We start from the raw sequence: 25,767 nt of genomic DNA on the forward strand, positions 1-25,767 counted from the left end.
TCACGTGTTTTAATTTAGAAAATTTATATATTTATAATTAAAGAACACTGTTTTACTATATCACTAGACTATAATGTAGATGTAATATGGCAGTATAAACAAAAATTTGTATTTAAGGTACCCTAGAAGTTATATTTAAAATGTAGAATATTATATGTTAAATTCATTTTAGATCACTGTATATTATTGTATTATATTGTTGTTATTATTGTAGGTCATTGTAGATTATTATTTAAATGTTTTCTTTTTTTAGTTCATTTCAAACAAATCAGTTTACTGGAATGGTGTATCAGACAGTCCTGCTTCCCCATCGACATTCTTTGAAAACAGGAAGCCTAGATGAAGCAGTTACTCCCAATACATCACCAGCTCAGTGGCCAGGTATAAATAATTTATATGTGTATGAGTTCTTCTTAGCTTGAATTTAATAAGATGAGGAAAAAGTAGGTTTGGTTGGGTGTTGCTATGTGATAATCATTGTTAAATGTTGTTAAAACTAATACCAGGTCAGTACTCACCACTCATTACAAGTTATGCAGTAACTTAACTTTAATATTTCCTTTATCATTATATTAAAATAACTCAAATGTTTTGTTATACCACTTTTTTTTTGGACTGAGACAGAGAAAGAGACAGATAGTCGGGAAAGAAGAGAGATGAGAAGCATCAATTCTTCATTGTGACACCTTAGTTGTTCATTGATTGCTTTCTCATATGTGCCTTGAGCAGGGGGGACTACTATAGGGTCATGACTATGATCTCATGCTCAAGCCAGGGACCCCATGCTCAAGCCGGATGAACCTGTACTCATACTGGCGACCTCGGGGTTTTGAATCTAGTTTCTCTGCATCCCAGTCCGACGCCCTATCCACTGTGCCACCACTTGGTCAGGCATTATATCACTTTTTATAATTTTGTTTTAGTCATAATAGAAAAATATTTGTTATGGCAATTAAATTTTATCTCAGGTTTGAATCAGGTAACAGATTTTCAGTATTTCTCTAAATTGAACAAATAGCTCAGAATCCATGCATTAATTATAATAACCTCTACTAGTTTATGAATCTAAAGAAGAAAATATTTTAATGCTGATGACATAAAGTTCTTTTTTAATTAGAAAATATAGTTGATTTCTTATTTTTAAAATTTATTGTCAGTGGTATCTGTGTTTGTTGTTTGTTTTAGGAATAACTTCTTTAATTCAACTTTTGAATTCTTCTGGTGAAGAAGCCCAGTCAGGGCTGACAATTTTGCTCTGTGAGATTCTCACAGCAGTGTATCTTAGTCTCTTCATCCATGGCTTGGCAACACATTCTAGCAATGAACTCTTTCGGATCGTGGCCCATCCTCTGAATGAGAAAATGTGGTCTGCTGTGTTTGGTGGAGGTGCCCATGTGGCCAGCGAGGAACAGACACACTCGAAAGCATTACTCGGTTAGTTTTTAATCTGTTTTATCTTTCTTTTAAAGACAGAGCCTTCATTTATTCATCTGAATAACTTTGTCAAATATAATTATAGTTTAATTTAGTCACAGAAAGATTTTGATACAGACCATTTTCTTAAATCATGAACAAATAGTTTTATGGTAAAAATGCAATATGAAGTTCCTGGTGAAATTTCAAACTTTAAGATACTCATGTACCAATGATTAGTACTATCTAATCTAATATTCTTTACTCTTCTACTGTTGATGTTTTCATTTGTTGAAATATATTGATTATTATTCCCAAATACAAATTCTCTCTTCTTTCTTTGGCAGGAAGGCACTTTGCTATGCCTAGCCCACGCCAGGTAGTGGTATTCTCCATGGAATGTGTGGGCTTTTCCAAAGCTCTTTCAACCATCAGTTCTCATAGCCCTCCCAGTCTTGCAGGCAAGATACTAGCTTTAGAAATAGGCTTTTACAGTTCAGCTTGCTTTGTGTTATTTTGGAGGGGTTGGGGTACCGTGGGCCAGGTTTGTTTTGTCTGGCACTTACTGTAGAAAATTAAGAATTTATTTTAAACAAGCCATATTTTTGATTTAAAACAATGATTAGCATTTTAAAAAATCATCTCTGCATTTTTAGTCTTTTAAATTCTTTCTTTTTTTTAGTCTTTTTTTTTTTTTTTTTTGTATTTTTCTGAAGTTGGAAACAGGGAGGCAGTCAGACTCCCACATGCGCCTGTCCGGGATCCACCCGGCACGCCCACCAGGGGGCAATGCTCTGCCCATCTGGGGTGTCGCTCTGTTGCAACCAGAGCCATTCTAGCGCCTGAGGCAGAGGCCACAGAGCCATCCTCAGCGCCCAGGCCAACTTTGCTCCAATGGAGCCTTGGCTGCAGGAGAGAGACAGAGAGGAAGGAGGGGGGGCGTGGAGAAGCAGATGGGCGCTTCTCCTGTGTGCCCTGGCCGGGAATCGAACCCAGGACTCCTGCATGCCAGGCCGACGCTCTACCACTGAGCCAACCGGCCAGGGCTAAATCCTTTCTTTTAATGTTTTCTTATCCCTTAGACTTTAATATATTTTTAAGTGTTTGGAAATAAAGAAATGTCCTCACTAATCATGACAAATCAAAGTATGGCTTGAAATGACTGGAAAAAACATTTTAAATGAAGCTGCTTCATGTTTTGCATATTATGATTCTGGCCATTAGGGGTTTTGGATTTCTAAGTGTTTATAGTTCCATGGAAAGTAAATATTTTAAACAATTGTATACCCTTTCCTAAACTTCCTAACATTGAAACTGTTTGTGTTTACTTAAAGATTAAAATACCAAAATTTCTTGACCTGAAAGAATCTTCATGATGCTTTCTGCCTTTTTTTAAGTTTTCTTTTTGTAACTTATTTGCCCATATGTAAAATCTTGCTCTTAAATTTTTTTTAAAATATTGACTTTTCATAACATCTTTTCCAATATTTAAAGTGTAATTTAATTTTGAAGTTAGTCTTTAAAAACTAACTTCAAAGTCTAACAGGAGGTAAAATTTATTGCTCTACTGAAAATAGTATTAAATAAAAATTGCTAAGTTAATTTTTTCTCTGTCTTTAGTGTGTTCTAAGAGAAAAGCATTTATTAAGACCGATCTTAATAATGTAATATGTTAAAAAGGGTAGGTTTTTGCTATGGAATATCCACATACCTGTAAAAATTAAAAATACATTCTTACTAGACAGTAGTCTCAGTTTCGACTATTGCTGAGCACAGATAGTAAAGAACCTAACTCAGAAGTCCAGGTTCTTTGTTTAACCACTCAAATTAATTGTTTCTAGACAGAAATATCAATTTACATAAATTATCTTTCAAGTATGCCCATCATAACTACTATCATAAACTAGATCCCACCACTTTTTGAATCCTAAATAAAGTGACCAAAAATTATCTGCATCTATGTTTTAACCTTTTGACATATGAGGTAGCCCAATAATAATAAAATACTTTAAATATATATATAGTTCACTTAGTGGTAGGGCTGGTTGTAGCTACATATAGGTTATGTGGTGCTCATCTGTTTTTTTGAGAACCCAGAAACTATTCTGAATACAAATAATAATTAAAGGAGTGTTTAAGAAGACATGGAATTATATGTTATATGATTCACTAGTTTACTAAACAGAAAATAGGAGTACATTCACTGAATGGTGAAGCCAAAGACCTAATAGCTCTGAAGCTGATCTAGTTTAAGAAGGAGCAGATAGAAAAAGAAATAAAATAGAAAAACAGGGAAAAAAGAGAGAGGGTGAAGACAGTAGACTGTGAAGGCAGTAATAGTAATTAGAAGCAGCAGTCCTGTGAAACAGATCAACTGACAACTGACAGAAAATCTGAAAACGGAAAGTCAACCAGGACAAGAAACAAGTAGGAATGACTTTCAATATAAGGCAGAGTTCTGAAATCTCAGCTTTTGAAGGCAATATTATGTTGTTCTGAAAGCTTACCAACTAAAGCAGCATAGCAGTCGGATAAATTTTAGGTTGTAGTAAGCAGTCCTGTGTGTTTGAATTACTGCCAAACATAATTATAATATTCTAAAAGTCTAATTGCATACAGATTCAGTATACAGTGGTGACCAAGTTATACAATAATCTATTTTAGAAAAGTTCATCTGAATTCAGCCAAAATTAATGTATGTTTTTTGGTTTTTAACAATTTAATTTTGGCCAAAGGAAAACTGACAAGTCTACAGTATTTTATTTTCTTGACAACCTAATCAGTGTCAAAGTATTGTATATTGAAGATGAAATACATGCTTGGAACTCCTAAAAAATCTTTTCATAAACTTAGTACTGAGAGAAATTTAAAACTCAACATTTCCTTGTTCTGGTATAAATTCTCATTTTAATTTTATTTGAAAAAATGGTCTCTTGAGCTAAATTATATTTCTCTCTACATCTTTATTATATAATCAATGTACTAATTCTCCTAGTGACATATAATTTAATTATGACTTAATCTTTGTAATATAAGAAAATGATAGATGATTTTTATTAGATGTTAGCTTACCCAAGTCAGAATTCTTTTTTTTTTTTAGAGAGAGAGAGAGAGAGAGTCGGGGACAGACAGATGGGGACAGAAAGACAGGAAGGGAGAGAGATGAGAAGCATCAAGTCTTTGTTGTGGCACCTTAGTTGTTCATGATTGTTCTCATGTGTGCATTGATGGGGGGCTACAGCATAGCAAGCGAGTGACCCCTTGTTGAAGCCAGCAACCTTGAGCTCAAACCAGGCACCTTGGACTTAAGCCAGCAACCTTAGTCTTCAGGCCAGTGACCATGGGGTCATATCTATGATCCCATGCTCAAGCTGGAGACCTTGGGGTTTCAAACCTGGGTCCTCAGTGTCCCATGCCAATGCTCCATCCGCTGTGCCAGCGACTGGTCAGGCCAAGTCAGAATTCTTAATAGACATTTAAATGTGTGTAAATCAATAGTTTATTTTTTAATTAAATTTAATGTGCTTTGTAAACTCATTATATGTTAATGAAGGATTTATTTTCTAATTAATTAAAACCATAGTGCCGATATATGTTCATGGGTTTCTGAGTCATTTTGTTATGATTAATTTTGAAAATAGACAATCAACTAAGCAATAGAAATTTTCAAAAAAAATTACTTTTTTTCTGCTAACAGTTAGAAATCCATGCTTTTGCTTTTTCATTGCATATTATATAGCAAATAGAAACATTTTAAGAATTTTTATTGTATCTTAAAATTACAGTTATAAGAACTATGAATATTTTACCTTAATACATTTACAGTAATGATGTTTTTGTCTCCACATTGAGAATGAAATATAAAATGAGTATTTGTGGTAAGCATGCCATTCTTTTTTTACTGAGACTGCTAATGATGTTCTAGACATTTTAAAGTTATTTTTTGTATTTGATTATTATAATAAATACAGATCAGAAAATCCAGATGTTTTGCTTTTTCTCTAAAGTTAATTACAATTAAAGTTCTGTATTCAGTATTTAATGATTATACATATCATTTCTATCATTCCTTTAGTAAAGTAGCAACCTTTCTTAACCAGAAAAGGGAAGACATCAGCATATTTAAAATATAAAACTAAACCATTTAAACTATAGTTTAATGTGTCAAACACTTTTAATTGTCTGCTACACTGCAAAATAACTAGTTTTACCGGAAATGGGAATACATTTTTTGGTTAGAGTCCTTGGACAGACTTTTCAGTGGGGACCATATAATAGAAATTTTAAAGTGTAAAAAGCATTTATTTCATAACTTCTGGTGAGGAAGGCAGATTCTTAGATAATAAGGGTATAAAAAGCATGGAAGATAAAGAAACACTAAGAAATGCACATGTGTAAAATTTTACAGATAATAATATTCTTTTATGAAACATTTCAGCTCTCACCTAGACTCCTCCCTCACCCTTACTGAGACTAAGCATGTGATCTCTCTGTCCAACCCCATTTTCTTTTTTCTTTTTTTTTTTCAGGGACAGAGAGAGAGAGAGAGAGGGATAGATAGGGACAGATAGGAACGGAGAGAGATGAGAAGCATCAGTCATCAGTTTTTTGTTGCGACAAGACACCTTAGTTGTTCATTGATTGCTTTCTCATATGTGCCTTGACTACAGGCCTTCAGCAGACTGAGTAACCCCTTGCTCGAGCCAGCGACCTTGGGTCCAAGCTGGTGAGCTTTTTTTGCTCAAACCAGATGAGCCCACGCTCAAGCCGGCGACCTCGAGGTCTCGAACCTGAGTCCTTAGCATCCCAGTCCGACGCTCTATCCACTGCACCACCGCCTGGTCAGGCTCCAACCCCATTTTCTGATATTTCTGGCAGTTCTAAGTGCTACTGTGAAATAGCTTTAATGTATTTTCTTTAAGTTTTTGTGGTCAAAAACAAATAAAATATACTATCTTAACCATTTGTTTACAGTTCTATAATGATAATTATATTAACATTTTTATGAAACAAATCTCCAGAAGTTTTTCATTTTACAAATGTGAAATTTTATACCCTTTAAACAACTTCCTCTCCCCTTTCCCCCTCCTCTTCCGCCCTCCTTTTCCCTTTCCTCTCCCACTTCCTGCTTCCCCTTATAGTGATAAGTATATTCACATTTTTCCCTCCCCTTCTCCTCCCCTTTCTGCTTTCCCCCTTCTCCTTTCTCCTTTTCCCTTTCCTTTTCCCCTTCCCCTTCCCCTTTTCTCCATTTCCTATTCCCCCTTCACCTTTCCCCTATTCTCCTTTTCCCCATTCCCCCTCCCCCTTTTCCTCTTCTCCCCTTTTCCTTTCCCCCTTCTCCCCTTGTAACCACATTCTACCTTCTGTTTCTTAGAATTGGACTACTTTATCTACCTCATTAGGGGAGTCCTACGGTGTTTGTCTTTTTGTGGTTGTTTTCTTTCATTTTGCATGATGTCCTCAAAGGGCATCTGTGTTATAACATGTGAAAGGATTTCCTATCTTTTTACACCTGAATAATATTTCATTATATTTACATATGTACTTCATTCAAATGTTTAGTAAGTCTGTTGAGTTTGAGCTGAAATCTTAACAGACAGACACATACTGTAGCCAGCATGATTGAAAAGTAGTCATCTAAGGCAGTTATCCCCATGCTTTTTTATTACATAGCCCCGTCCCTAAAACATTTATTTATAAATAATATGTACCATTGTTGATCCAGATAATAAACATTCACAATTTTTATTTTCTTCATCTTCCTTCTTCCTTCCCCTTTTCTCTTTCCCTGCCCTTTTCCTTCTTCCTTCCCCTGTGCCTTTTCTTTCCCTCCACCTGCTCCCTTTCTTCTTCACAGTTCTTCTGTTCTTTTCCCTCTTCCTTTCTTACCCCCATCTCTTCTTCTCTTCCTCCTTCCCCCTTCTACTTATTAAAATATCTAAATAGATGTTGTAATATTTTTTTCATATTTCTTTTCTTTTTTTCAGTGAGAGGAGGGGAGGCATAGACAGATTCCCACATGAGCCCAGACCGTGATCCACCCGGCAAGCCCACTAGGGGGTAATGCCACGATGCTCTGCCCATCTGGCAGAGCATCCCATCTGGCAGATGCTCCATTGCTCAGCAACCAAGCTCTTCTTAAGTGTCTGAGGGGAAAGCCATGGAGCCATCCTCAGCGCCAGGGGCCAACTCATTCCAGTCAAGCCATGACTGCAGTAGGGGAAGAGAGAGAGAGAGAAGTAAGAGGGGGAAAGGTGGTGAAGCAAATAGGCACTTCAACTGTGTGCCCTGGCCAGGAGTCTAACCTAGGACATTTACATACTGAGCTGATGCTCTACCACTGACCCAACTGGCCAGGGCCTTTTTTTCATAATTCAATAAATCATTTTGAACACCACTACCTTGGAGAGTACCTTGCTCTGTGTTTTGAAGACAAATTATCATACTACTTTCTATTAAGATATTCATCAGTTCATTTTTATACATATTAATGAAGCAGGTACAAGGTACTGTGTGAAAAAATGATCCCAGGAAGATCTGATAGTCAAACAGACTTTGTAAAATCTGGATAATGTCACCTGCCAGCCTTTATCATTAATTTTATTCTTTGAAGATTGAGAAGTACTTTAAATTCACTAATCTCCTAGTTTTATCTTTTTCTTTAGGAATCTTTGAAGTTTACATGTAAAACTCATGTTTTACATCTAATTTTGAGAAATTTTTTATAGTAAATTTGTGTTCACATACATTTGTAGTTTTCACACCCCTAAAGATAAAAGAGAATGAGTGTATTTTTTAAGAGATTACCTAGACTGAGTTACCTTGCTGAAAAGAAGAAACAGATTTGAAGTCTCTTTTATCTTAAACTTATATGGCTTTTAACTTCTCCATATCTTTTGCTTTTTAAATAAAATATTTTAAATAATCAGTTATTTACCTACCCCTCCACCCCCCAAAATTTTTTGGAGCTAAATTTTAAGGTCCAGGACAGTATGCTTCCTGAAGCTTTATGTGTACTCAGGCACACTCATGAAAAGCCCGGTAGGTAAAGGTGCCTTAGATTGAGAACTAGAGAATCTTATGGTTCTGCTGGTTACTTTGGGATCAGTTTTTAAAAGAGATAACTATAACTTATAATTTAGATTTAGGTTCAGAATATTAATTTTGTGACTGATTTAAAATGATAGGCTGCAAAAAATGTGTTAGTTTATTAGCCTTCCTCTTATGTTTTAATTTTAATGAAAACAGTCTAAATGTGCAGTAACAAATCTAGCAGTACAGAAGTTATTAGTGATAAAAAACAATGTTATCTTTGTACCTTCCATGCCCATTTTTTATATGTAGCCTCAACTGTTCTCTATTTCTGTTTTGAATTCTTTTGGGTATTACTTCCATAATTCTTACAGAACCACTGGAGGGATGAGGATAGGGCTTCTTGCAAGGGAAGAAAGGTATATTTGCGTACTCAGTCCACAATCTTGATATAAAAACCCACTTTTTTTTTTTTTTTTTTTTTTTTTTGGTGACACAGGGAAAGAGAGACAGAGAGAAAGACAGATAGGGACAGACAGAGATAAAGGGAAAGGAGATATAGGGAAAGGAGAGAAATAAGAAGCATCAGTTCTTTGTTGCGGCACCTTAGTTCACTGATTGCTTTCTCATATGTGCCTTGACCAGGGAGCTATAGCAGAGCGAGTGACCCCTTGCTCAAGCCAACAACATTGGGTTCCAAGCCAGTGAATTTTGGGCTCAAGCCAACATCCCACACTCAAGCTAGCGACCCCGTGCTCAAGCTCGTGAGCCCATGTTCAAGCCAGATGAGCTCGTGCACAAGCCAGCAACCTTAGGGATTTGAACCTGGGTCCTCTGCATCCCAGCCCAACACTTTATCCATTGTGCTACCATCTGGTCAGGCTAGAGGCCCTCTAAAAAAGTACATTCTGTGAATCCAAAGCAGCTAAGAAATTTATAGTTTTATTCATGTTAATACGTAATTCTGTCCTTTTCCCCATGCATATTTTAGTTTTTCTGTACCCATTTTCTTGCCTATTCATGCCACTTATAATTCATAAGCTCTATATCCAAAGCTCCTCTTCATTTCTTCCTAATACTTATTTTTTTCTTCTATTACTAGTAAATTAGCCATTTACCTCCTTAATAATGGACCAGTAGAAGTAAGTTTTTACCCAAGGAAGGACAGAAGTTTTTGATACTTAATTATTAGCATTTTCAAAAACAAGAACTGAGGACCTAATGGCTAAATAATCTCTTTTACTGCCCCTGAGTTTCATGACCACTCTAATCCAATGTGATTTAAGCATACAATTATCTTACGTCTTTAAGCAGTTTGAGGGAGAAGAGGGAGGACCTACCCTAATGTCAAGTTATAGATTGTGTGCTGGGAGGCATCACCTGGGTCCTTTTTATCATAGCATGTCAACTAATATAACATTCAGTACTGTGTACCTCTTTGCCAGTCTTCCCCTACTGTCCTTGTTTATCAGTAGTGTTATGATAAATAGTTTTTTACTTCTGGCATTGAGTTTATAATTTAAATATTTCCCCCAAGTGTTGTTAATCTTGTATTTTCATGTCATGTGTCTGGGTTCACAGACTACTTTCCAATGTTTTCTCACTTTAAAAACTCTCTTAGTTTTGCTTTAAAAGTTCTATATTTTTTAACATAGCAATCTTGACAAAATTCATTAATTTAGCAGTTTGCAAATTTTATTTTCCAGAGATCCTCTAAATTTTTATGAAGCCTTCTAATAATCTAAACACAAAGGCAAAATAGTAATGTTAAAGTCAAATGAAAAATATATCTCAAACCATAAGCATTAATTATTTGAAAGGTAAAAAAAAGAACTTTATATTCTGAATATTTTACTCAATGAGACTTTGGAAAAACCACTTTAAGTTTTAGAACATATGTAAACATATGTAACAAGCATATTGAAAATATGATTGTTGATTATCAATTACTAATAGGAACAGAAAAATAATTACACATTTAATTTGTTGGTTCCTTTTAAAGTTTTTTGAAAGATTATGTAATCATCATACCATTTTTTAGCAATCTCTTAGAATACTAATTTTATTCAACTTAATTTTCTTTTTCTGAAATAACTAGATTATTCTGTTAAACTCAGCTTGGCTGCAGCTTGGTATAATGCATGAGCATGCTGTTTATGCAAGCTGAGTAGCTTCAAACAGTAAAACAAAATTTATTACAGCACAATTATTGCATTTATTTGGGAGGTAAGTAAATTCTCTGTGGAACCATTGAAGGAGAATATTGATGTGCCTTAATGTGGAGTTGTTTGCCTATCAGATCATGCCTATGTCTAGGAGATCTTGATTCTAGTGGTGATTTGTATCCGATGACCTAGTGTTGATTAAATATTTGTGTAACTTGTCTATGCCAATGCTTTTAATATTCTAAAGTAAGATGCTAAAGGAATACTGTTAAATGTTTAAAAGTTAAAACAAGAAAATTATATTTTCTACCTTTTTGTTAGTCTATCGACTAGAAAATTTTACTTTCAAACCATTTCTGAAAGTCTGAATCAGTTTAAGTAGTCATGTGTTTAACTTCTTTACATATTTTCAGTGAAAATGTAGTTTTATACGTGGATAAGTGGATAATGTTTACTAAAGAGTCTCTTAAGTCAGTTGCTGCCTTTAATTCACATTGACATTCTGTATTTTTTTTTCACCATGACATTCTTAAACAGACTAGAACAATGTAGATAATTTCCTACCGTGGTCTTAGCTAAATTACGGGCTCATTTATAAGTAAATGTTATATCCTATTACCTACATTATGATCCATAGTCAACATCCAGAGAGTGAGATAAAATCAAGGTAATTCTTGTCTCACTTCCTGTACCTATTTTCTTACCTTGCTGTCATAATAATCTGTTTTTTGTGTGTATTTATTTGTAGTTAGCCTTAGATTTTATTCAGTGAAAATAGTACTTATTTAATAATACTTTGTTTTTACTGGTTTCTTCACTAGTGGAAGAAGGAGAGAAGCAGAACAAACGATTTAGGCCATTAAAAGTGTCTGGGAGAGAATCTGCCCCACTGACCTCTTCCACACCACCAGTAAGCCAGGAGTCACTGGCAGTGAAAGAGAAGTTCATCCCACCTGAGCTCAGTATCTGGGACTATTTCATAGCCAAGGTAATGAAGTGCTATCCAGATTAATATTTAGGCCATTAATTGAAAAAGTGTTTAAAATAAGTGTAATTCCTGGTGCTTCTAAATATTTTCCACTCTTGTTTAGAAAATTTTTAGCAGGCTACATTAACAAAACATACCCTAAAATATAAGGTCTACCGGAAAGTTCTGTCCGTTTCTATCACAAGTTTCGACATGTAAGCACATGTTTATTTGGCATATGTGTGCCTCTCTATTTTTATCACTTAATGTATACATACTGATGTAGCAAATTAACTAAAACAAAGTTGATTCACGTTAGTCTTATGTGTGAAGCCATAGTGTACCCATGGCTACTGATAAAGTTCATTTACGCCACTGTAATTTTTACGAATTTCAACAAGGAAGAAATGCTACAGAAGCATGTCTGTCGCATCCACCATATTTCCTGGACTTAGCACCCTCCGACTATCACTTGTTTTTATCCTTACAAAAGTTTTTGAAGGGCAAAAAATTCAAAAATGAAGAAGATATCAAACAAGCACTGGCTCAATTTTCCGCATCAAAAGATAAAACAGAAGAGACAAGATGGCACTGGAGTAGGCGGACGTACCAACTTCCACCTCCCAGAACCAAAGTGGATTACAAACTAATTTTAAGAACTATCATCTGGAAAAACCAACTTTGGACTAAACTAAGAGGACTCTTCAACCAAGGAACACTGAAGAAGCCACACTGACACTGGCTGGGACCTACTCCTAATTTAGAGCTCTCTTTTCCCCTTTTGCCAACTTCTATTATGAACCTACCTCTGCCACCCAGCTTAGTGTATCCCAAGGTTCTCTTTACCATGCCACAGTCGCAGAGCTCCAGGGAAAAGCAACCTGGTCTCATCTCTCCAGGCAGAGGAGAACAGAAGCTCCATATCCACACATGCTGCAGATGGCTTTTCCAGTCTACCTGAATCATTACCAGCTAGAAGCAGCCGTCATTGGGACTTGGACGTGAACTGTACAGTATAGAATTGTGACAACAATTCCAGTGCCATGCGGACTTTTCCTGGATGTGGACTTTTCCTGGACTCCTGCTTCTTGTGACAGCTCCTAACAGACTGAACTGGGGTTGGGTTGCATTTGCAGGGATTTGGCATGGTGTTGGGGCCAACTTGGAGTTGGTGAACATGTTAAGGACACTACTCTTTTATGGATTCTTGCTGTATTGGCCAAGAGTTTGCTTAAAGGCTTTAATCACTGTAAAAAAAAAATAGAAGACTAGATAAAGAAGATGTGGCACATATACACCATGGTATACTATTCAGCCATAAGAAATGATGACATTGGATCACTTACAACAAAATGGTGGGATCTTGATAACATTATACGGAGTGAAATTAGTAAATCAGAAAAAAACAAGAACTGCAGGATTCCATACATTGGTGGGACATAAAAACAAGACTAAGAGACATGGACAAGAGTGTGGTGGTTACGGGGGGGGGGGGGGGGGGGGCAGGGGGAGGGAGGGAGGGAGAGGGGGAGGCGGGGGGGGGGTACAAAGAAAACTAGATAGAAGGTGACGGAGGACAATCTCTCTTTGGGTGATGAGTATGCAAAAGAACTGAATGACAAGATAACCTGGACATGTTTTCTTTGAATATATGTACCCTGATTTATTGATGTCACCCCATTAAAATAAAAATTTATTTATAAAAACAAAAAAGATAAAACATTTTTCAAAAATGGGATATACAAATTGCCCTCACGCTGGCAAGAAATCATTAATAATAATGGCAATTATATTATTTAATAAAGTTTATTGACGGTAAGAAAAATTTGTATTTTGTTTTATTCCAAAAATGGACAGAACTTTCTGGTAGACCTTATATTTTGGCTATATTTCCAGCCAGTTTTTAAGACAGTTGTTTGATAAATTATGATTTTTGCATTTTAAATAAAACAAAGGTCTTTTTTTTTTTTTTTTTCTTTTTTTTTGGTGACAGAGACAGATAGGGACAGATGGGAAGGAAGAGGGATGAGAAGCCTCAATTTTTGCCCTGGCCAGATAGCTTGGTTGGTTAAAGTGTCGTTCCACAGCACCAAGGTTGTGGTTTGATCCCTGGTCAGGGCACATACAGGAACAGGTCAGTGTTCCTGTCTCTCTCTCTCTCGCTTACTGAAATTAATAAAAAAATAAAAGAGAAGCATCAATTCTTCATTGCAGCACTTTAGTTGTTTATTGATTGCTTTCTCATATGTGCCTTGACTAGGGGGCTATAGCAGATTGAGTGACCCCTTGCTCAAGCCGATGACCTTGGGTTCAAGCTGGCAACCTCGGGGTTTCAAACCTGGGTCCTCTGCATCCCAGTCTGACACTCTATCCACTGCGCCACCACCTGGTCAGGCTAAAACAAAGGTCTTGTTAAAGTGAAAAGATTAATTGGTTAATACTTTAATATCAGTATACTTGGTAGTAATTAAGGAAACAAGATTGTTAGAAGTTAAAATGCCATCATATTCTCATTCCTGCAGTACTGCATTATTCTGATATATACAAATTTCATTTACCACTATTTAATTAAATAACATTAATCCCTCAACAACATGGTTCAGGTTTAAGTTAACACAGTACAGTAAGTGTAAGTAATTGCATCAACTCCAAATTCCCTGCTAACTTTTCAGTATACAAATTACAATGGAAATAACTGCTGCACCTCATGATCACAGCAGTTCTTTCAAAATCTATTGGTGATTATTCATTTAGTATCTGTTATTCATACACAGAAAAAGAGATAGTGTCCTGCGTCCTTGTCTCCCATGATAAACCCAAGTGACATTTTATAAAATTGGATAATTAGAAGAGGAAATTGGCTAACATTGATAAAAGTATAACCAAAAAATTGAAAAGTGATAGTACTGGAAGTGAAATTCAAATTAAATATAAAGTTATAGAAAAATTAGCTAACTTTGCAATTATTGACATTGCAGTCATTTAAGAGACTGTAGGTGTACAGCCAGGGAAATCTAGGGAATACCAGCTTATCAACCTATATGAGGAAAGTGTGACAAAAGTATGAAGATGTTCCAGAAAGAGTGAAATTGGCAAAAACAAACCAAAACTTCCATTTAGCGGAACTCTGGGTAATATTTCACAACACTGAAAGCACAGACCATAAAATGTTAGAAGCTGATTGATACAGACTTAGATTAGGGGTATGATAGTTTGCTAAGAATTAGAAAAGATGCTTGCTTTTTATCCTAAATTATACAGATAAAAGGCAAAAGCACTATTGAAAGTACTTGATAAATTTTTTACAAAAAAATAAGAACACTTTAATTTTCAATGTTTCTAATTCTTTAATTAGAGTATACAAAATAATTATGATTTTTACTATTTTTTAATATCCCTAGCTGACCATAAGAGTTTCTTGTGTTTTGACAAATATTTTTTAACAATCACCCAACATCTGTAGTTTTCCATTGATTATTAAATTGCTTTGCATGGCTTTAGGTTGCATGGTTATTTTTACATTCCTGCACTATAAGAACTGCCTGTATATATCTTCTTCTCCTGTAATCAGCCAAACTCCTCACATCCTCGGCTTCTGGATGGGTGCTCTCCTCACTTCCTTGTATTAATTTACACTATTTTCTCTTCACACTCATCTTTCTGGCCTGTTTAGCAGTGACTTATTTTTCTTACATATTATATGTTTCAGTGTAAAGAAGGGCATTTGTATTTCTCCTGTACTCATTACCTTTTGCATAGTCATTTATTTGTTGAACAGATGTTTACTAAGTACTTTATTTATATGGGAATATCTTTATTTTATTTTCATTTTTTGAAGCATAGATTTGCTTGGATATAGGATTCATGATTAGCAAGGTCTTCTTTTTCCTGGATCTTCCTGTTAAATTTCTAATTGGTCTGTTCTTACTCTGGTCTATATCACAGCCTCAGGACAGTTGAGATGTTAGCCTTCCCTAATTGTTTACTACTAAGATATCTGTTGTTTCTCACAGTGCCCCTGGGCATGGAATTTTTTATTAAAGTCAGCCCCCTCTAGCCAAGAAGCAGAGTTCTTAGTCCTCACAGACTGCCTTTCTGGCCCTTTAGAACAAAGGCACCACAGAATGGCAGGGGTAGGTATAAGGTTAGTCCCTGGTCAAAATGCCAGGTTCTTATTCTTTTACCAGAGATTCAGTAGATTTTCTTTTATTTATTTATTTATTTTCCTTTTTTTTTTTTTTTCCCAGAGACAGAGAGAGGGAGAGAATAGATAGGGACAGACACACTGGAATGGAGAGAGATGAGAAGTATCAATCATTAGTTTTTCGTTGCAACACCTTAGTTGTTCATTGATTGCTTTCTCATGTGTGCCTTGAACGCAGGCCCTCAGCAGACCGAGTAACCCCTTGCTCAAGCCAGCGACCTTGGGTTCAAGCTGGTGAGCTTTGCTCAAACCAGATGAGCCCGTGCTCAAGCTGGCAACCTCAGGGTCTCAAACCTGGGTCCTCTGCATCCCAGTCCAACGCTCTATCCACTGCACCACTGCCTCGTCAGGCATTTTTTGTATTTTTCTGAAGTTAGAATGGGGAGGCAGTCAGACAGACTCCCACATGCACCCGACCTGGATCCACCCAGCATCCCCACCAGGGGGTAATGCTCTACCCATCTGGGACATTGCTCCATTTCAGCTGGAGCCATTCTAGCGCCTAAGGCAAAGGCTGTGGAGCCATCCCCAGTGCCCGGGCCAGTGAAGCCTTGGCTGCAGGAGAGGAAAAGAGAGATAGAAGATAGAGGGGGAAGGGTGGAGAAGCAGATGGGTGCTTCTCCTATGTGCCTTGACTGGGAATCGAACCTGGGACTTCCACACACCGGGCCAACTCTCTACCACTGAACCAACTGACCAGGGCCATAGATTTTCTTGAATATCATTTTATGTGTTATATGCATTTGGTTAATATCTAATAGCTTTAAATGATTTTTTTTTTTTACAATTTTGTGCAGTTTTGTTATTGCTTTTTGGGAAGAAAACTTACCAACCTCCTCACTCAGCTATCCCAGAAATTCTAGCCATCCTTCTGTGTTTCTTTATTAGGCTTCCCTAGATCCAAGATTTTATAACTTTTCAAACTTCCCACATCTCTTCCCTCCTCACTCTTAACTGATGACCTTATTTCTTGTCATTAAAAAAATAGAATCAGACAAAATTTTTATCTTATCATGAAACTATATTTCCTTATTCAATCTTTTTTCTTTATCTTATTTTTTCCTCCTGTTGTTATGAAGAGTCCTTGCTATCAAAGACTATTAGTATTATTTAGTTCTATTCTGAATCCCATTCTTGCTTTTTTTTTCTCTATGCTTTGTTCTTCTCTATTGGCTCTTCCATTAGGACAGAAATGTGTTCTCCCATCTCCCATTACAGATCCTTTTTTGACCTCCCCCAAATTTTCTAGCTATAATCCAATTTTTCTACTTTCTGTTCTTACTCAACTTTTCAAAACTGTATGCAATGGTCCCCCTTTTCTGTGGGGGATATGTTTCAAGACCCTAGGAGATGGCTGAATCCAGAGAGCATACCACACTTTCCCCATCCCGACAACATACACAGTTGAAAATTCACGCTTAACTAACTGTAGTAGGCTTGCTGCACATGCAGGCTCCCAACCATGGATTGAAAATACAGTTGACCCTTGAACAACACGAGATGAACTATGTGGATCTACTAAAAATCCATGTGCAAATGAACCTGCACAGCTCAAACCCGTATTGTTCAAGGAACAGTTCTATATACTATGTATTTTCCTATATATACATACCTGTGATAAAGTTTATAAAGTAGGCACTGTAGGAGATTAACAGTTACCAATAATAAATTGGGAAATTATGACAATAAAATGCAATAGTTATATGAATGTGGTATCCCTCTCTCTCGAAATATCTAATTGTACTTTACTCATCCTTCTTGTGATGATGTGAGATGATAGAATGCTTATGTTATGAGATGAGATGAAGTGAAATGCATGACTTAGGCCTTGTGCCATAGTGTTAGGCTACTTACTATAGGGTTACTTGAGCATAAGCACTATACTACCACAGCTGTCTATCTGATAACCAAAATGGCTACTAAGTGACTAATGGGCAGGCAGCATTTACAGCATGGACACACTGGACAAAGAGCTGATACATGTCCTGGGTAGGACAGAGCAGACCATGCAAGATTTCATCACTCTACTCAGAACAGCATGTGTTTTAAAACTTAGGTAATTTTTTATTTTTTTAATCAAGTAAGAGGCAGGGAGGCAGAGAGATAGACTCCCACATGCACCCCGACATGGATCTACCCAGCAAACCCCATCTGGGGCTTATGTTCAGCCCATTTCAGGAGGCTGCTTTGGCTCAGCAACCAAGCTATTTTAGCAGCTCAGGCAAGGCCATGGAACCATCCTCAGTGCCCGGGGCCAACTTGCTTATTCGAACCATGGCTGCAGGAAGAAAAGAGGGAAGGGGAGCATAGAGGTGGAGAAGCAGATGGTCTCTTCTCCTGTGTGCCCTGACCGAAAATGAACCTGGGCTGCTGCCCTAACGCTGAGCCAGCTGGCCAGGGCCAAGGAATTGGGGGTTTTTCCTGGAATTTTTCATTTGATATTTTCAAACTGCAGTTGATCACAGGTAATTAAAACCACAGGAAGTAGAACCATTTTCTTTTTATTACCTTAGATCCCCTTCATAATTACCTATTGTATGACATCTGACACAACTACCCTGCTGTAACTGCTGTTGTTGAGATTCACTTGGCATACCCATCTTGTCAAATATAACTACAACTTCTTGATCATCATCTTATTTGATCTCTTAGCAATATTCAACACACGTGACCATTTCCTTCTTTTTTGAAATACTTAAACTCTTGTTTTCTGATCCCAGTCTCTTGTAAGTTTTTTCCCTAAACTCACTATTTATTCCTTCATAGTCTCTTCATCCTTTTTTTACCTGACCTATGAATCTTGATCTTCAAGATTTAGATTTTGGTATTTATTTTCCCAATACCTCCCCTCTTACACCTGAAGTCCTCTTGTTTTAGTAAATGGCATCTTTATCCTTATAGTTGCTCAAACCAGAAACCCAGAAATTAACTTTTTCCTCTGTTTCCCTTGCTCTCCAGATTTATCAGCAAACCTGTTAGTGCCTTCCCCAAAATATACTGTAAAGCTGTTACTTCTCTTCATCCTCATCTCTAACACATATTTGTAGGCTGGCAAATCTTCCACTTTACTGATATCTCCATTTCTACTCTTGCCATTTGACTTTTCTCTCATAAGTGAATGGTGATAGTAGTATTCTTTTTTTTTTTTTTGTATTTTTTGTAGCCAGAAACGGGGAGGCAGTCAGACAGACTCCCGCATGTGCCCGACCGGGATCCACCCAGCACGTCCACTAGTAGGCAACGCTCCGCCCATCTGGGGCGTCGCTCTGTTGCAACCAGAGCCATTCTAGCGCCTGAGGCAGAGGCCATAGAGCCATCCTCAGTGCCCGGGCCAACTTTGCTCCAATGGAGCCTTGGCTGCGGGAGGGGAAGAGAGAGACAGAGAGGAAGGAGAGGGGGAGGGGTGGAGAAGCAAATGGGCGCTTCTCCTGTGTGCCCTGGCCGGGATCAAACCTGGGACTCCTGCACACCAGGCCGACGCTCTACCACTGAGCCAACTGGCCAGGGCCGATAGTAGTATTCTTAAGATGTAACTCTCAATACCTGTCCTCCACTTCAGACTCATTGGTGGTATTCGCACTCTATACTGCAACCTGTAAACACTTTACCTGATCTGTCATCTTCCATTCTCCTTCCAGCTTTATCCCAACACTTACCTGTTACTTTTTTTATACCAAACTCTTCCCAATATTAAAGCCTTTCTGCGTACTATTTCCACTGCCTAAAATGATTTTCTTCCCTTTTGTTATTGTCTGTTTCTTTCCTATTTCTTCTGTCCTTTGGGTCTCACTTAACTGCCATTTCTCAAAGAGGCCTTTTTATGGTCAACATATCTCAATTTTTGTTAATGCTCTCTATCGCAACTCTGTCTTCTTTTTTATAGCACTACTAAATGCAATTTTTACTTAGGTTTCTCTTATTTGCCTATTTTTTCCATTAAAGCATAAGCTTTGTGAAAGCAATGTCTATATACACTGCTCACAAGAGTTAGGGAAATGTTTCAAAATGAATATGAAACAATAACATATCCCCTAATTTTTGTGAGCAGTATATATGTCTTAAAATTTTTTATTTCAAATATGCCTTTTTAATACATAGTAGATACTTGGTAAATTTATTGTTGAATGGATGAATAAATAAGGAGTTTGTGTAAAGTGATGTGAAAGGCATAAATGTCCAAAATGAAACAGCAAAATGCTAGTTTTATTTCTTATAATGAAGTATATGAAAATGGAATAGATTACTAATACTGGAATATGTAATAAATGTATTAAATCAGATAGTTGGATGTTAAATTCTGTAACTTTCATTTTAGCCTTTTCTACCCCCTTCTCTAAGTAAAGGAGAATATGATTCAGAGGAGAGTCTGGATAGTGATGACGATGATGATGATGATGATGTTTTAGCTTCAGATTTCCATCTCCAAGAGCATTCTAATTCAAATTCATACAGGTATGGAATACTTAATTTTAAGCTTTTTAAAAAAGTGTGTTTTATATAATAATTTTGACATACCTGTGAAATTAATGGTTATAATTTCACATTATAACTCAGACTTTTTTAGTTTAAATTGGTAAATTTCTTTCCTTAACAATAATTCCATAGTTAATTTTATTTATTTATTTATTTATTTATTTATTTATTTATTTTCTGAAGTGAGAAGCAGGGAGGCAGAGAGACAGACTCCCACATGTGCCCGACTGGGATCCACCCGGCATGCCCACCAGGGGGCAATGCTCTGCCCATCTGAGGTGTTGCTCTGTTATAACCGGAGCCATTCTAGCACCTGAGGTGGAGGCCATGGAGCCATCCTCAGTGCCCATGCCAACTTTGCTCCAGTGGAGCCTTGGCTGCGGGAGGGGAAGAGAGAGACAGAGAGGAAGGAGAGAGGGAGGGGTGGAGAAGCAGATGGGCGCTTCTCCTTTGTGCCCTTTTCGGGAATCGAACTTAGGACTTCACACACAGGCTTACTCTCTACTACTGAGCCAACTGGCAGGGCCCATAGTTAATTTTTTATTTTCCATGAATATTAAAACATACCTTTTATCAGTACTCACAAATATTGCTATCAAATTATCCTTTGCGCTTTGCTCCTATTATAAACCCCACTGTTTTAGCCTAGAAAATCTAACGTCTTTTCAGTAGAACACTAGTACTCTAAGATGTCATTGATTTACTATTTTAAAAATGACTTTCAAAAGAAAATAAAATTATAAATGACTTTCACATATGATAAAAATCATAAATGTTCAAAACACTCCCCATCACGTGAGCATTATCCTCACATGTAGGAGTATAGTATATTTGTTATCTTGTTTTTATTAATATTTTATTAGAAAGTATATCTGAGATAAAACAAAAATATTAAGACATGGTCTGCTAGTGGTCTGATAGAAGTATATAAATTTTCCAAAAGAAACAAGTATGTTAAAGAAAATAATGTGCTTCTTTATTGAAAAGAAAATTATTATGAGGTTTCTATTTAGAGGTGTATTTTTTTTATTTGAATATATAAAATATTTACATGGCTCAAAAGTCAAATCTAATTCAACAACAAAAGAACTCAAATAACTTAATTAAGAATCAGCAAATGTTTTCAATAGACATTTTTCCACAGAATTGATACAGATGACCAATGAAGTGTTCTTGTATTAAACACCTAAAAAAAATGCTATTGCTAATCAATAGGGAAATGCAAATCAAAACCACAATGATAGATTATCTCATACCCATTAAGATGGCTACTATTATAAATTAATTAACTAATTAAGTAAGTAAGTAACATGTTGGCAAAGATTTGAAGGAACTCTGTGCAGTGTTGGTGGGAATGTAAAATGGTGCAGCCACCGTGGAAAACAGCATGACAAGTTCTCAAAAGTTAAAAATAACATTACCATATTATCCAGCAATTTGACTTCTGGTATATATCCAAAGAATACAAAGGGCATCGAATAGGTATTTGTACACCAGTGTTCATAACAACGTTATTCATAATAGCCAGTGGGTGGAAGCAACCTGAACATCTGTCATCAGATAAATGCCTAACAAAATGTGATATATACATAAAGTGGAGTATTCAACCTTTAAAAGTATAGAAATTTTGGCCCTGGCCGGTTGGCTCAGTGGTAGAGCGTCGGCCTGGCATGCGGAAGTCCCGGATTCGATTCCCGGCCAGGGCACACAGGAGAGGCGCCTGTCTGCTTCTCCACCCCTCCCCCTCTCCTTCCTCTATGTCTCTCTCTTCCCCTCCCGCAGCCGAGGCTCCATTGGAGCAAAAGATGGCCTGGGCGCTGGGGATGGCTCTATGGCCTCTGCCCCGGGCGCTGGAGTGGCTCTGGTCGCGACAGAGCGATGCCCCGGATGGGCAGAGCGTCACCCCCTGGTGGGCGTGCCGGGTGGGTCCCGGTCGGCCCATGTGGGAGTCTGTCTGACTGTTTCCAGCTTCAGAAAAATACAAAAAAAAATAAAAATAAAAAAATAAAAGTATAGAAATTTTGATGCATGCTACATGGATGTACCTTAAGTTTATTATGCTAAATAAAATAAAGCAGTCACAAAAAGACAAAAATTGTATAATTCTACTTATATGAGATACCTAGAGTAATCATATTCATAGAAAGTGGAATGGTGGTTGCAGAGTCTAGTAAAAGGTGGGAATGGGGAATTATTGCTGAATAGGTATAGAGTTTCAGTTTTGCAAGGTGAAAAGAATTTTGGAAATAGGTGGTGGTGATTGTTGGTGCAACAATATGTATAATACTTAACGCCACCGAACTGCACTCTTGAAAATAGTTAAGATAATAAACTTTATGATATGTGAATATTACTGCAGTTTAAAGGAATACAAAACCAGTTCTCAAGAAATGTGTCACCTTAGAGATGTTTTCTCTGAACATATGTACCCTGATTTATCAGTGTCACCCCATTAAAATTAATTAAAAAAAAAAAAGAAGAAAAAAGAAATGTGTCATTTGGAATAAAATAGAAGCTGAAATACTGTTTTAAAGTAAAAACACAGCCTGACCTGTGGTGGCGCAGTAGATAAAGCGTCGACCTGGAACACTGAGGTTGCCGGTTTGGCACCCTGGGCTTGCCTGGACAAGGTTGGGAGTTGATGCTTTCTGCTCCTCTATCTTCTCTCTCTCTCTCTCTCTCTAAAAATGAATAAACAAAATCTAAAATAAAAGTGCAAAACTGTATAAACATAAAATCAGAAGTCTTACGTTTCTCTCTTCCAGCCAATTTCTCTTTACACCCTGCACAGGTACCCACTGTTATTAGTTGTTAGGTTCTGGTTTATCCTTCTGTTTGCAAAATAAATGTGTGTGTGTGTATGTGTGTGTGTGTGTGTGTGTGTGTGTGTGTAATCTTATATTGCCCCTGCAGGGCACATACTGGATATAGTGTTCTATAACTTTTTATTTATCAATACATACTGGAGTTCACACATATTGACACTTAGAGAACCTTCTTCATTCTTTAAAACTGGCTACCCTAATATTCCATGGTTCAAACTGTAGTTATTGAAAGAGTATCCTCTTGATAGATAATTTGGTTGTTTCTCATCTTTTGCTGTTATAGATAATGCAGACATAAGTAACTGCATACATATTTTTTATACATATTTTGTGGAAGTATATCTTCAGGGTAAATTACTAGTGGTGCAATGTATGGGTCAGAGAGTAGTGTGTTCTTCTAAATCCCTGAATAAATATTTAACAGATCTACTGTTGCTTCATTTGTAGTTGGTCATTGATGCGCTTGGCAATGGTGCAATTGGTGCTCAACAATTTGAAGACTTTCTATCCCTTTGCAGGTCATGATCTTGCAGGTAATAAATATCTTAACATGAATTAATATTGTAAATGCTTTTGATTTACTATTTCGTGTTTTTTTCCAAATAGTGGAGAAAAAGTTTAATAACTTTCTATTGTAGAAGATAGATTTCTGTTAACGAAATCAACTGTCTATAAATATGTCTGTCATATTATTAGGTTCTCTTAGGGGGACAGCATCCAAGATGGCAGCAGATTTGAACCTTATATGATTCACTGTATTGAGACTGTATATTTAGCTATAGCCAAAAGATTAAGAGATTTAATAGTGGTAGTCACATAAAAAAACTTAAGTAAATCCAAAAACTTAGTAATTGTTAACTCCAAGGGAGGAAAAGGCTGTGCAGGAAAGAAAGGGGTGGGATAGTATATCAGGTGGTTCATCTGTGATACGTATTTAAATATATACATAAAGGTAAAAACTAAAATACCAATTTAACAAAAAATTATTATGTGATTAAATTGTTATGATGGAGAGAGAAGTTTATTCTCATATTCTTTAGTAGTATATCAGAAGATCATTTCTAAAATTGAAAAATCAATAGCCTGACCAGGTGGTGGTGCTGTGGATATAGCATTGACCTGGGACGCAGAGGACCCAGGTTTGAAACCCTGAGGTCACCGGCTTGAGCGTGAGCTCACTAGTTTGAGTGCGGGGTTGCTGGCTTGAGCACGGGATCATAGATATCATCCGTTTGGGCTTGAGCCCAAAGATCACTGGCTCAAAGCCCAAGGTCGCTGGCTTGAGCAGGGGGTCACCAGCTCAACTGAAGCCCCCCAGTCAAGGCACACATGAGAAAGCAGTCAATGAACAACTAAAGAGCCGCAGCAAAGAATGGATGCTTCTCATCTCTCTCCCTTCCTGCCTGTCTGTCCCTATCTGTCCCTCTCTGTCTCTCCGTCTCTCTCCGTCTCTCTGTCTGTCTTTCTCCTTGTCTCTGTCTCTTTTGCAAAAAAAAAAAAAATCAAGAATTCACAGTGTAAATACATTTAGATTTTTGTACATAAATAGCAGGAATAGCTAAAAGTTGAAAGTTGAATCAGGATTCAAGAATATGGAAGTGTAGAACTGGAGAGTGCTAAGTTTCATAGTATTATATAACCTTTTTAAAAAATGTTTTTGTATTATTTAATTTTCTAAGAAAATCTTAGTTATATGCCATACAGAAATTGGGCTGATACAAAGGTTTAAAATAATTTTTTTCCTAGACACACTTTTATAATAATTAGGTACATTTTTTCATGTGAAATTTAAGTCAAAAGCAGTAATTGATGTAGCAGTCATTTAAATCATGATATATATATATATCATGATTTATATATATAAATTATATATATATTAATATATAATATATATATTACTCCAAGTACAGGTAGTAACGCTATGATGTAATTTTGACTTAGATTGCACTTTTTTCTGTTGTCCTTGGCCACCTGATTATGTTGAAATGTTACATAGATATATGATATCCTCTTTTTAATCCACTAGATATCTATGCCCACTTCTTTCACATCTCCTCTGCCAAATATCTCATTCTTACAGTTGAATATAGCATTTTATTGCAAAAGGTAAATGCAGGTCAATTTTATTTTCTCGTTTTAGAGCTTCCTGTTAGTTCACCACTTTGTCATGCAGTTCTAAAAACTCTTCAGTGTTGGGAGCAAGTTCTTCTCCGACGGCTTGAAATCCATGGTGGGCCCCCTCAAAACTATATCGCAAGTCATACTTCTGAAGAGAGTTCATCTGCAGGCCCTGCAATTCTCCGACACAAAGCTTTGCTGGAACCTACAAACACTCCTTTCAAGTAAGGTTTCCTGTGCACACTGTTTTTTAAGTATGAGTTTTACTAGATCAAGAGTGTTTTCATGTAGTATTTAAAGAAAAAATATTTGTCCTTTTATGTTTAATTTGTTATTCTAGGCTTATGTATATATATGTGTGATGCATATTGTAGTCCAGAGGTTAGCAAACATTTCTGAAGAAGTGCAAATTAAATTTTTTAGGTTTTGGGAGCATTGTAATTCTTGCGGCAACTATTCAACTGTGCCATTGTAGAGTGAAAGAAGTTATAGACATAGTAGTAATGAATGGGCATGGCTATGATCCACTATTCTTTATTTTCAAAAACAAAAGACAGGCTGGTTACT

At 36.6% G+C, this 25,767-nt stretch overlaps 1 protein-coding gene across 1 annotated transcript in view; it reads left to right on the forward strand.

Annotated features, from left to right (window-relative positions):
• LOC136403400 (dmX-like protein 1) overlaps nt 1–25,767 on the forward strand; it is a 120,986-nt gene that overhangs the window by 50,259 nt on the left and 44,960 nt on the right. The window contains 7 exon segments of the mRNA XM_066382073.1: nt 254–381; nt 1,186–1,434; nt 1,761–1,874; nt 11,435–11,601; nt 20,100–20,236; nt 23,530–23,615; nt 25,223–25,424. Of these exon segments, the coding sequence (XP_066238170.1) occupies nt 254–381; nt 1,186–1,434; nt 1,761–1,874; nt 11,435–11,601; nt 20,100–20,236; nt 23,530–23,615; nt 25,223–25,424 (1,083 nt within the window).

The sequence above is a fragment of the Saccopteryx leptura genome, chromosome 4 (assembly GCF_036850995.1).
Source record: "Saccopteryx leptura isolate mSacLep1 chromosome 4, mSacLep1_pri_phased_curated, whole genome shotgun sequence".
Lineage (NCBI taxonomy): Eukaryota > Metazoa > Chordata > Mammalia > Chiroptera > Emballonuridae > Saccopteryx > Saccopteryx leptura.